At 40.8% G+C, this 13,528-nt stretch overlaps 1 protein-coding gene across 5 annotated transcripts in view; it reads right to left on the bottom strand.

Annotated features, from left to right (window-relative positions):
* Positions 1-3,761: 3,761 nt before the first annotated feature.
* nalcn (sodium leak channel, non-selective) overlaps positions 3,762-13,528 on the bottom strand; it is a 93,464-nt gene continuing 83,697 nt past the window's right edge. For 4 of the 5 annotated variants that reach the window (XM_030428614.1, XM_030428617.1, XM_030428619.1 and 1 more), the window contains 13 exons: positions 11,628-11,734; positions 10,813-10,887; positions 10,590-10,709; positions 10,444-10,512; positions 10,176-10,324; positions 9,956-10,049; positions 8,545-8,677; positions 7,683-7,798; positions 6,849-7,006; positions 5,649-5,799; positions 5,398-5,547; positions 5,145-5,262; positions 3,762-4,659 (listed from right to left, as the gene is read on the bottom strand). In XM_030428614.1, coding sequence (XP_030284474.1) covers positions 4,517-4,659; positions 5,145-5,262; positions 5,398-5,547; positions 5,649-5,799; positions 6,849-7,006; positions 7,683-7,798; positions 8,545-8,677; positions 9,956-10,049; positions 10,176-10,324; positions 10,444-10,512; positions 10,590-10,709; positions 10,813-10,887; positions 11,628-11,734 — 1,583 coding nt within the window. In that variant the 3' untranslated portion in view covers positions 3,762-4,516. The remainder of the gene's footprint in view (positions 4,660-5,144; positions 5,263-5,397; positions 5,548-5,648; positions 5,800-6,848; positions 7,007-7,682; positions 7,799-8,544; positions 8,678-9,955; positions 10,050-10,175; positions 10,325-10,443; positions 10,513-10,589; positions 10,710-10,812; positions 10,888-11,627; positions 11,735-13,528) is intronic. The other variant, XM_030428615.1, reaches the window with a different exon arrangement.

The following is a 13,528-nucleotide window of genomic DNA, read 5'->3' as shown; positions in this document are numbered from 1 at the left end:
TGAGTGGAAAATGAGAGTTTTTTCTCCCTTCATTGAGACCGGAATGGATTTTAATCAACACATTATGCCAGTTGTTAATTGCTTTTGCCGCCTGCTGCTAAAATAATTTGCTACTTTTTTATTGTAGTAGTAGCCATCTGTTTCAAAACACAGGGACAGGATCAGGCCCGGACCTGGGGTGGATGTTGACATGAGATACAGGCGGCTAATTTGCACTGCCGCCACCTTATTTATGAGGCTAAGAATGTGCGGAGTGGAGGGGAAGATTCACAGCTCGGATCTAAACCGGGGAGCCCGCTACATGGAACTCTCTAGAAAAACATGTCGAGGTGCCTTTATTCATCATGTAGTCGTGTTCCGGAAAGGCAAGTGACTAGTCACTAATGTACAAATGTACATGTCAGACAATCTTGTGCATCTTTTGAAGTAGATGTCACTTTGGCCTTGAGGAACAATGGCCTCCTTATGAGGCTCACCCTGCTTTAACCCCTGTTCGCGTTCCTTAATTGCTCAAGGCTGCAGACGTCCGTCCCTCAATAATGTCTAGGAGGGACAATAGCCATGAGGAGCTCAGCGAGAGAATGCTTTGACCCCGCTTCACCTCATATTTACTCTAATCAGTCTTACTGTTAGGGTTAAAAACACTGGCTGTATGGATTGAGTACATTGCGTCTCCGCTCCTCTCTTTAGTCTGCTCTCAGGTCTTTTGCTCTACGTCTACGTTTGTGATGAGCGAAGGTGTCCAAGACGGATTTTGCTCTCCGTCTTTGTGTTTTTGTTTCATGCCCAGCCACGGAAAATGTGTTTAAGTGCATCGTGCCTGCGTCTGACTTCCAAGATATTTCACTGCCAAACTTTGAATATCCTTATATCTGCTCTTCGGGAAAGGTGTCAGAATTTTGCTGGCAAACAACAAATCCGATCGAAGGGTCATCACAAGGAATCGAACCGCTTACATCTCTGCAATTTAAAAAAAAAAAACAGCAGGCGTTTACACATTCAAGAGCAGTCACACCTCATTTCTGGTTAATAATCAGACTGGTCACATCCTCTCTGTGTGATATCTCAGAGGTACAAATTCAGACTTTCTGGAGGAGGGTGACAAGTGTGCTCCAAATGATATCAGTTACCCCAAATTTCCTCCTTCAGAACCAGGTTTTTAATTAGCTGCGAGGAGTGCCAACTGCAGCGGGCACATAGAGTATGATTTCCTTTCCAGTGTCTGACATCCCTTGCAGTATTTTCATCAGTGTGCGGTGGTCTGATACTGCAGTATAGGCAGAAAAGGCATTTTGTAGTCTATGTAATGCTGCCGCGAGGGTTTGGAGGCGACATCTCAACAGGAGGGGACCGAACCATCAAAGCCATCATGTACTTTAATTACAGGTAATCTCAACTCAGAGACACTCTTCCACTCCCTCTGTTCTTCAGAACTTCCTCCTCAATTACCAAAGTGCCTCAATTAGGCCCTAAATAAGCAGCGGACATGCACGAGGGAGAAATGGGCAAATTACAATGGTGAGGGTAAAAACAACAGGCCCTGTAAGAGCCAGTGTGATGCAGAGGCAATTAAAAGACAAAAAAGTGTTCCACCACGCAGGGCGAAAATGAGAAAAAAGAGAAAAAGACCTTTGATGAGCCAGTTCGGAGCTAAGTGGAGCTTAAGAGGCGACGGTCGAGGGGAAGAAAGAGCGAGAAAAAGAGAAATTAAAGACAGTTGATTGGCAAGAGGGCTGATGTCACACTGTTTCCCTACAGGACCATATGTCGGGGGGAGCACTCAGTCATCGAGAGACTGGAATGTGTGAGTAAGTCATGATTTCTATAGAGCAAGTGGGCGTCCCACCGGCAGCTGATTCTCTACACTCTCACTGCTTCCCCTCACATTCATTATCCGGCCAGCCCCATACACACTCCATCAACTGTGAAACTTACTGGGCTTTTGAATGGACAAATGAAGACCCTGTCTCTTTTAATGGGCTAATTCTGTGACTAACAAGGAGAACGCTTAAGCTGCGGCCGACAGTTGAGTGCATTAGTCAATTAGCTCAAATCCAAGCCGGAGCAATTGTGTGATGAATTAACTAGAGGGAAATACACCATCAAGGAGCATAGAGAGTAAAATTAGAGGCTAATGCACACACACCTCTGTTTATGTGTTTGTGTTTTGTGTGCGGCTGTGTGGTGTTCTCACACTGGATCAAATACATTCCATTCTGCGTAGCCAGCAGACTCACGCTGACCTGGCTGGCTGGTCGGAAACTGAGCTCATCTAGAGCCGCAGCAAGCTGCACATGGCAGATGACAGGACTGTCATCATTGTCATCATCGGGCATCACAGGGAGATGAAGAGAGTGGCGGGCAGCACCAGGATGAGCAATGACTCAACAGAGAAAGTGTGTTGAGGAGGAAAAATGACAAAATATTATGTAGTCAAAAGGAAAAGCCCTTACAATTCCCCTTCCATCAACTGGTTCCATTCCATTTTCCAACCAAGTTAAAAAAAAAAAAAAAGACACTCAACAGCTTGTCAGGGCAGCTCAGCATGTATCCAGGAGAGGGCAGTGTTATCCAGAGAAGGGGTGGGGAGTGTTTGATCTGAGCAGATGTATGCGAGGAGAATCATTAAACAGCATCTGTCCACTCAATTACCCCCTTCGTTAGTCTAATCCCACATTTTTTTTTTTTAACTCATAGAGGGATAATTAAATTCCTCATAAATTGAATTGAATCGCTGTGTTAAACAAGTCATGATGAAAGGGGGGCAACAGGCTTTCTAAGGGAAAGACTCAGGACTTGTGTTTAAGGTTCGCACTGTAGACCATGACCAGCATTTCAAACATTATAGAGAGCTGGAAACATGCCAGAGATTTTTGGTTTATTGTGAAGCCAAAACTCCAGATGGAAAAATCTGTTTTAGGCACATACTTAGGGATTTAAAAATTCTCCTGACCAGGTATTCTGTTACATGCAAACGCAAAACACTGTCTGCCTCATGGAAAGTGGGGTGAAGCTCGAGGTCAACCAAACATTTCTGGAGCTTCACGGCAAAACAGTGTTGCAGCATTCTCCTGAACACCTGAAGCAGCTGGGGACTTGTTTTAAAGTGTCCAAAAAAGTCTCCACCTGCTTCAGTTGTGTGCTAGAATGCTGCAACACTGTTTTGCTGTGAAGCTCCAGAAATGTTTTGTGGACTACGAAACTCAATCCAACTTTCCATCAGCATTTGCACGCAGAAATAATGATTCAGACCCTAAAGGAACATTAAATCATTCCTTTCATCTGAACAATTAAAAACTGTACTGATTAGGATGAATATTTTAACATGGTGTGTTATCACATTGGTAGAGAATTGTCTCATGAATAATAATCAAGTCCCCTTATAGTAGTGATTCTCAATTTTTTTTTCTGTCATGCCCTCCTTCAGAAGCTAAATTAAAAGGATCACATCTACCATCCCACAACTTTGATCAACCCCACCATTTTTTCCCAGTCATTAAAAATGATTTGGGGAGCAAACTTATTAAAACACTTGTATGTTTCTTTTCACCACATAAATCAAATTCATTCAACTTACTTTCACTCAATATTTTTCCCCAGGTCATCCACGTCACTCCTGCAGTGAGCCCCACCTCCCAGTTTGAGAAACACTGCCAGTTTTGCCATCACTTCGGAAAAAAAGTCTACACTACATACCTCTACAAACATACCTCTATAAACAGTATGTAGAGTAATGTAAAAGAAATGAAAAGTGACAATCCTTTTGCTCATAAATGCCTCAGCAATGCAGGCCTTTATTTAGAATAATTAAATACTTCATAAAGCTAAGGATTTATAATAATTTACAAAATATTTCATTTTTTTAACTCCACACAAAAACATAAGATAGATCTGACTTTAAATTACATTCACAGTCATAAATCTACAAGTTGCTCAAATTTCCTTGCTCCAGCAACGAGAACAGGGGGCCTGGTTTAAGTATAAAGTGACTATATGAAAATCGATATTTATACTATTCAATACTGAAAAGACACCATCTGAAACATGGACTACAACATAAGAACGGAGACTAAGCATTGACATGGAAGGACATCACGATTTTCTGAAGCTGCATCAACACAACTGACATGAAACAGCAGAACAGTAGAAAACACACAGCAGCAGCTTCGTGGTTTGTTTAATGAATGTAAAATGTCCTTCCCTCTCACAGTCTGCTTCAGTATATGCCTGCATAGAAAAACTCAGCAATCATAATGAGTGGAAATCACAGGGGGTAAGTAATACCTATCCCAGACTTAGGAAAATGTCACTGTATGCTCAATGAATATTTCATGGAGAGCCTGCACAGCCTATCGTACTTTCTGAACAGTTCTGAACCTTGATAAGAAAAATATTATAAAAAGCACTGTTTCCACTGATTTGGGGAGACCAGGAGGAAATTAAATGACTTGGAGTGAACCAGCAAGCTTTCCCAACTCATCTGTAAAAAACGGCAGGATGCGCTGCGCCTCATTCGCTAAATGTCGATGAGGTCGTCGCCGCTCTCGTCGCTCTCCACAGTCAGCTGGCGGGTCCACCACTTCTTCACCTCGGAGCCTGAAGACGCCTCGTCGTTGACGGGGTTCATCTTACACACTATGGACTTGACGCTTGTGCGACCTGACGCAACACACGCAAAGAACAGAGAATTCACAGTCTGACTCTTGCACTTCTTTCTTTCGTTTTTACAATTCCACACAGTAAGGGCGCTGACTGGTTTTAAAATGGGATTTGTATCTGAATACGTTGTCTGGATAATAAACAATCTGATCTTGCCTTTGCATTTACACCTGGTATTTTAATTGTGTTCTGGTTATCCTCATTGAGAATGGATCTCTGTCCTCCAGTGGAAAAATGGCACATTTGTTGAACAATTCTATCCCAGGTCCCCTTAAAAAAAATTAATTTTGTGAGTTTTAAGTAAGTATGTTTGTACTTTTAACTGACTAACTGTGGATAAATGAATTACTTTCTCTAATATCAGGCCCTGGTTTTCCTTGGCAGAGACACAACAAAAGACTTGTTCAAGTTCAAACGCACTTTAACTGAGCGTCCTCTACAGAACTGTGCCACCTGCAATAGACAGTATAGAGAGGCTTACACACCTGCGGGCAGCCGCCACTGTCCCAGCTTCCTCTGTGGTCTCCCCAGGTCTGACGAGTCCTGCCTGTAGCCTCCTCTGTCTGACAACGTGGGGCTCAGTAGCTGCTGGAGACCACTCATCTAAACAAATAGGACACATCCTTTATTTCACCAGTGCAAGCGCACACCTGCAGATTATACGATGTGCTTTCTGCATATCAAGCTGTGAACATGTGTGAGTGTGTATGTGGTGTTGGTATGGATGCGAGGCTTTACCTCAGGCTGCGAGGGGTTGTCTGGGTTGTTAGTGTTGTGGTCTTCACTTGGCACGGTGGTCTCTATACTGGGGGGGTTGAGGAAGCGGCTCAGCTCCTGCTTCTGGCTCTCTCTCAGGCTGTGGATGATGCTACACAACTGCTGCTGCTTCTGCAAGCACACAAGGATGTAGTGTGGTCAGTGTGTGATACTGTAGTGCGTGGAGACTGTTATACCCTGGCAATAAGTATGTTTTCTGTCGAGAGACTAACCGCCCGGATGCGTTTGAGGCACTTCTTCAGCCACATGCGTATTGTCTGCTTGGCAACCTCTTCTTCAATGGTGTACTCCAACTGTTCCCTGGCCAACAGCTCCTCCAGCTGGAGAGACTTTCTAATGTCCACTGAGCGATATGACAGCATGCTGTATAACACACACACACGCACACACACAGCCAAAAAAGGGACATATTTAGTGTCTGTGTCCTAAAAATGAAAATGTATTCATGCTTTAAATAAAAAAAACAATGCTGAACAGAAGCAGCACCACACAAACCGGACCTAACTGGACTTTCTAACCCTCCAATAAGGTAATAAGTAGCTCTGACCCCAAGTTATTTCTTTTCAATCATGGGGAGTCAAGGTGTTGAATACATTCAGCCTAAATTTCTCTAGATTCTGGCTTTCTATTTTACACAGGTTGTTACCTCAGGTGCAAAATATAGAGTTTCTCCAGTAAAGATCTCTCTGACCAGAATTCCAATTGGACAGAGAGGGCAAACACTTCTGTGTACAACTCAGCGTGGATGTTACTTTGTGTTAACGGTGATACATATCAACAACATTCTGTATAACCATAAATATAATGATAACGAAGTGATGACACTGAAGAACTATAGCGTTCAGTAAACAGTGGCACCAAGCACACTCAAGCTGCGTCGGCAGCTTAGAAACATTTGTATGTTGTGTGTCACACAGAGACAAAAACAAAAAAACCCAGAGGTATAGGTTCTATGAAATTCTTAAAAGACGAGAGGATTTAGAGTTGTTGTCTTTTGAAGACAAATTTCTATTATTTTTGCATGAGTCAACATCAGTTATCCTGGCGATCGTCAAAGAGAACAAAACAAACTTCAAAGACTCCATCAACACCAAAGTCTGTTTGGCAGTATGGCTCAGGTAAAATTTTAATGTGTAATTTACAGCCCAACGTACTGTTAGTTTTCAATTAACGGACATAAAAGAGGTCAGCTACAGTTAGAAACCATTATCATAAGCAGCACAGCAACATTATTTTTTTAAAGAAATGTCCCAAAAATCAAGCTAATTAATGGCCTTGCAAATACAGATGGGTTTTGATCAGCTGTCAGTAACTCCATTGTTCACATAATGGCTCTGATAGTTTTTTGGCCCTTTATCTTAAATACTTCTACACTGTATGTACATGAGGTGTATGTGATATTCTGTGGTCACCTGAGCACGTCATGGAAGGTCACGTCGCCTCCACTGTGCAGTCGCTCCATCTCGTAGCACATGTGCTTAAACAGCAGCTTGTCTTTGTCCAGGTCCACCTCCAGCCTGCCTCGGAGCAGACGGAGCAGGAACTTCACCCTGGATGTTGGGATAACGCCCTGGGGAAACAGTTGCAAAGGTCAAAGGGTTATTAAAGAGGAGCTGACTCAAGTCTATGATGCTGAAGCTCTGACCTGAATCTCAAATATTTAAGATTTACTGTATGTTAAACAATTCATTTCATTTGATTTGAAATCAAGACTGATGTACCAAATATAAAAAAGAGACTACAACTTTTTTTTACTCTGTTGCATGATTTTTTTCCAAGCATCTTTTGGCTGAAACCTCATATAGCAGACTCAACGATTTACGGTGCAACATACAAATAAAATGCACTTAAAGAGTCTTCCTTAAACCTTAATATAAACACACGTTCTTTTCAGGCAGAGTGTTAAAACCCCTTTTTGGATTTTTTGGGGTGGTGCTTCCACTTTTGTATGTTACAATTGTACATGACTGCACAAATAATTCCAAAAGAGAAGCTTACAGTACATGAGGACATCAAATCACAGAAAAAAAACAGGAAGGAGGTCTACATATTTAATCCAACACCCACTGTTCTATTTTACTCTCATTCCTATTACTCAATGCCATAACTTCATTCCCCTCAGCACGTCTCATTAGCTCTCATTCTGCTTTTACCCTCTCTATATTATCCATGGCTCACAGCTTTATGATCGTCTTCCTCTCCCCTCCACTGTGTCCACACACCTCTCCTATCGCAAATTTTCTCACCTCCCGTTTGTCATCCACCATGTTCCAGATGATCTGGAAGTGCCTCAGGTCATTATAGCTCAGCAGCTGGTCCTCCTCAGTGGAGTAGAACAAGGAGAAGTTCTCCACAATGATGGCTGCAGCAATACCAAGAGATATCAATACTTTCAAGTCCAAATATCCCATAATTGCATTATCTACACAGTTTGTTTTAAGATGCAATTCCTTTGACTTCACTTTTTCACTTGATTCCGTCGCTCACTTTTATTTTCGACAACATTCAAGCTTCCTGTACTTGCTCCTGTCATTCTGCCTGCTCTTCTGTATGAGGGATTTTGTGTTATTTGGAGGTAGTGAGTGGTGATTCTTACATCATAGTAAGAATCTGTGTTTTATGCCTCAATGTCAGTGTCTTTCCAGAAAATATTACAACCCATATGGACATGAATAATACACATATAGTCCAAAAAAAAAGGGAATACACACTGCAGAATCCAACGATTCTACAAGAGATGGTTTGGTCCATGTCTAAGACTCCTTTAACTCTGTGCAACTCCTTTCAACCTAAACTTGTCTCTGGAGAAATTCTTTGTTTTCCCTTTGGAGAGATGACAAAACTACACGTAAGTGTGCTTTATGAGCACTAAAGTCTTGCATAACCTGCGGCAGAAATAAAAAAAGCCCTTGCTGTTGCCAAAGCAAAGTTTGTTATCCATAAAATGACTCTTACTTTAATTAAAAGTCTTGTGCCTAAGATGTAAATGGGTACCTTGTGTGAACTTGTTTTCAGTCCCAAACTGAAAATAAGTTCCCATAATGTTCCTGTGTGAAGAGGGTTTGGTCCCCACAATTCCATTAATACAAGTAGATCTATACCACTCACCTACTAGTAGGTTGAGCATGATGTAGGCTATGATGACATAGAAAGAACAGAAGTAGATAAGTGCCCCGGCGTAGTTGCCACAGTCGGTCTCCCAATATCGATGTTTGTCTGGAGTACAGAATGGGGCCTGCACCTGGGGACAGAAAAAACAAACACTCTATTACCGTAGAAGATGGTTCAACAAACTACTAAAAATAAAGAAAATGTCACTTTGTTTTCAACCCAAAAAGTTGGGATGTAATGTAAATAAAAACCTTACATAAAAACAGAATTCATTCATTGTCAAATGAAGAGTGTTTAATGACAACAGTTAAACTAAGTGTTCCAGAGCCCATGTAGTAATCCTCTTTATGCAAGCATGTGTTTCACAAAGTGGTGAACTCACCCCATCCCAGCTTGTGAATGACGAGATGAACACCAGAACTAGGATTTTTACAAACTGGATCCAAAGCACATATGGAAGTGGTTTGAAATGCGATTTAAATGTAATTTCAACAGATGCATCTCAGTCTTGATGCTCTGCCCACTCAGATCCTATTTCAAAGTGTCTTTTGTGTCACTTGCAGTGCTACACACAACAGTGCTGTCAAATCCAGAGAGCATTTGAAAGTGCATCAGAGTAGCTAAGTACCTCTGTGAAAATAAAGGTAAAGCTGAAACAACTTCCTGCTCTGTGTCTTAATAGTGTGATTGTTTGTAGATCGGTCTTCCATGTTGGAAAGCTGCATCACCAGATATATCTGCGATGTGTGGACAACAAATTGGAGCTGATCTTATGCAAATCATTCTTGACACTCATTCAATAAACAAACATGACCATGATACTATCACTTGTTACCTATTAACCTGTTTATCTGTGAAATGTTCTGTGAAACTTACTCAGTCTTTTGTGGTTCTTTTCCCAACATGTTGAAACATATAGCTGGAGTCAAATTCCAAATAATAAGCAATAATATTCAATAATATAAGCATATGTTTACAGAAATATATTAAGGTTAAGTCAAACATTGAAATATAATGTCTTTCTGATTTAAATTGACTGTATGTCAAAAAGGATTCAGATATGATTACATTGACTTATAGTTATGTTTCATACAGCTTCCAAAATTTTTTGGAATGGGTTTTGTACATAGTGAAAGCATGCACGAAGCCATGTCAGCAGTTTTCTATTGCTAGAAAGCAGTTCCAGTCCAACTGTCTGTATAACTGATGTTAAAGTAAATTTGGATGTGGGTTCCACAAACAAAAATCTATTTATTTGCCTTCACTGAGTTGTGGATAGCGGCAGAATATTAAGGTGAGGTGACCCTTTCAACACAATGTAATAAGAGGGGGATGTTATCCAGAGCACAAATAGTTGGCCTGTTCTTTTGTTTGTAGGGATGTGTGTTTGACCTGTAGCCCGTCTTACCATACAGTCATGCATGATTTTATTCCAATCTTCCCCTGTGACAATACGGAAGAGAACAGTGATAGCCCTGCCCGCGGTGGAGAAGTTAGCATGCCTGCAATCAGACAGAATAAGACAACTCTATAAGGATGACTTTTACTGTACAGTGGTCATCAGTAGGAACAACTATTCATTATAAAGATACACTGTGTGGTCAATTAACCGGAGGTTGAATGCTTACCGGTTGATGTTCTCTCCATATTTGACAGTTCCAAAGAGAACAACGCCAGCAAATGCATAGCATAGGAGAAGGAGGAACATGCCCACGATGATGAAGAAGCTCTTGTACATGCTGACTACCACAGTCAGCAGCAGCATCTTCAGTGTTACCTTTAATCATCACACAAAGACAATCAGAAGCATATTTTGCTGCAACAAAACACAATCTTTTTAGAAAAATCACACTCACTATCACAAATGAGTATGTTCTTGCACAAAAATATACTTACATGCTTCCCACATATCGTAAAGAATCTGAAGACGATCACACAGGTGCCCATCATGTAGGTATATGCATTCTGGAGGGGGTATGATGATGAGTTATTTGCGTACACTGATCAATTGTTCCTTTAAATGTGTAAGTGATTTGTCTAACCAGTAAGGAGAAGTGCAGGACTATCCAGATGACGCCCAGCGATGTGACCAGCAGGTCATAGCGATTCCGCCTGCTCTGCCAGTAACCCGCTGGAGACATGGCTATCAGCTTCATGGTCACCTGGGTAACAACACCACCAAGTATTATTATGTCTACACCCAGAGGAGGCAATCAAAGTTAAACCTTGAAACTGACACATAAGAAGACAGCAGAACAGGCTCACCTCCAGTACAAATATAAAGGTGAAGACTACTGACATGGTGGCAAGAGGAAATGTCACTTGATCGTCTACGTCCCACTGAAGAAGAGTAGATTCACACAAGTGTCAATATGTCAGTTCATGTTTTATTTATCTAGCGGGTTTTAATATAAAACGCTTAAATTGTGATTGGCAATACAAAAGAAATAAAGTCAAGTACATTATTCACTGAAGATGTAAACAAAATAAACAGGAAGCATGCACAAATGAAATGAGTGTAACACTTATATAAAGCACATGTCTGTAATGCATCATAAGGCATTATGAACATAACTATAATCCGTTAAAAATGCACCTATAGCCCTGTATTATCATTGTTTTAAGCACCCATGAATATTTACAATTTCTTATAAAATAATAATAGCATATGTTATGTAAGTGCTTGTAAAAAAAGACAATTTCACAGCATTTGGGTGCTGGTTTCATTGACTTTATCTTTTTTCTTTTCACTTTACTTGAAGCAAAGTATGATCGCTTATAAGCCATTATAATAAGGATCATAATGTGTCATTAGTGATTTCAATGTATTTCAACTATGAGGATTTTAATATAGTATTCATTCTGAATATTTATGGCACTCACTATGATGCATTATGACTATGATTATAACAGATTGATGGCTATCAAGCATCGGGAACATAATTAATTATGGTTTATGATTATGATCATACAGTGCTATAGGTGCATTTAAACAAATTATGTGCTATAATGCATTATAGACAAGGGCTTTAGAGAGTGTCATTGAGATTACATGATGCAATGTAATTATGAGGCTTTACCTTGACTGACAGGAGCACGGACTGTGCCAACACCAGCACAGCAATGCCCCGTTTGAAGAAAGGATGTTGAGTGATGTCGTACATCTTAGCCCGGAAACCCCCGTTTTCTGCCATGCAGAGAGATATCCAGAGATTCATTGTTTATTCCAACATTTCAATAAAGTAAGGCTTTCTGATCAAGTTAGTCATTTAATCTGAAATGTTTGAAATGCTTGAGCAGTGTCAGCTGCTGGTGCTCAAATCTGTGATGGTATCCCCTACTGTCCTGCAGATGGCGCTCATGGACTGCCTGGGTGTTCTTCTCAGTGTGATAACTGTGCTGCAGGTTGAACAAGCAGACTTGTATCTCCAGACTGTCAAGGAAAGGTTTAAAAAAGCGCCACCACTGAGAATGTGCCTTGCAGTTTTATTAATTTTGCATACTGCATAGGGAGAGAATTGTTACATCACTGCCTTTAAAACTGTCTTTCAGTGTCTCCTAACAAATAAATTAATTTATTCTTTATATAAAAAGGAATGATGTGATTGGCCATTGCTGAAGCCCACAAACTATATTCCCTCAACTGTTATTTCCTCATTTACAGGCACATGTGTTTTATGTCCATGCTTGTTTCATTTATCAGCATTCTATCTTTGGGTTGAAAGAATGTTGTAACATTTTATCTTTGTCACAACAAATTCTCCTTGAAAAGCTTTATTACGATCGTCCCTTGCTTCCACTTCAAGTAACACAGTTAAATTAAGATGAAATAGAAGTTTAACAACAGTAAATTCAGTGGCAGGATCTGTGATTACATATGACGGCTGACCACAGGGACGATTTTTGCAAGTGCTTTGAGAAGGAGTGTGTGAGTCAAGGCGAGCTCAGTGTTGTAATGATCTGCCAGTGGTGGGTGAGTGGCGCCAGAGCTGAGGTCCTCTGGATGGGGATCAAAGTCAGGTTTGAGACTGCTGGTGTCAGCGGCACTGCTGGCTAAAACTGATGCCATTGATTTCCTGCTGGTTCTCAGCCGCAAGTGTACTAACAGGCGATTTCCCACAATGCCTCAGGCATTTCAACTATTCTCTCGACTCTAATCACAGGAAGAACAGTAAATGCACAGTATCCCCATGTTGAAATGTGATCAATGATAATAGTCTGTTTGTGTTTAAAATTAAAGCAAACTCAACACTGATCCAGATACTGCTTGTCCATGAAAGTCAATTTGGCTGTGGATACAGCTGGTATAACAATATGATCGTTTTGTCAAACAAATTTGATTTATAAGGCTGTGACATGCGTGATTCAGTGTCCGAGCCATTTGCATTATCTCTTCTCCTGTTCAGATCTTTTATAACTGCTGCGGGTCATCACTTCGGTGTTATGATGCAACCCTCTAGTCACCAATCCTCAAAGAAAAGCAAGGACTATCAAACATGGATTAATCATGCAGATGCCACTTAACAATGCACAGACACACACTGCATGATCGATCAGGGAATGACTTTAATAATGTTGTGCTTGATACTCCGTCACCACAGGTTTTGGTGAATCTGTTTGTGGTCTATTATCAGCCACAAAAGCGTTTCTGTGAATGTGTGTCATCATGGCAAAATTTGGCCCTGGAGAGTAGAGAGAGGAGCAATTTTGAGTACTTTGCCAGTTGTTCACATGTCTGTCTGTCTGTCTGTCTGTGGACAGGTTTTGTCTACACAATAGCATTACAACCGTGCCAGCTGCAGTCACAAAACTTCACAGATGAGTATTGTAGTTGAGATCAAAATGAAGGCTGATTTAAAAAATAGAATGTAAAAGTAGTGTCTAAAGTGTCAATTTTTCAATCACATTGATTGATTCTGGATATTTCAACCGTTTCGATAATAATTTTCAGCAGCATCAATACACGGATTCCAGCTGCGCT

Source organism: Sparus aurata, chromosome 9, assembly GCF_900880675.1.
Source record: "Sparus aurata chromosome 9, fSpaAur1.1, whole genome shotgun sequence".
In the NCBI taxonomy this organism is placed as follows: domain Eukaryota; kingdom Metazoa; phylum Chordata; class Actinopteri; order Spariformes; family Sparidae; genus Sparus; species Sparus aurata.
The sequence above is the reverse complement of the archived record's forward strand: the minus strand, read 5'-3'. Positions and strand labels throughout refer to the sequence as shown.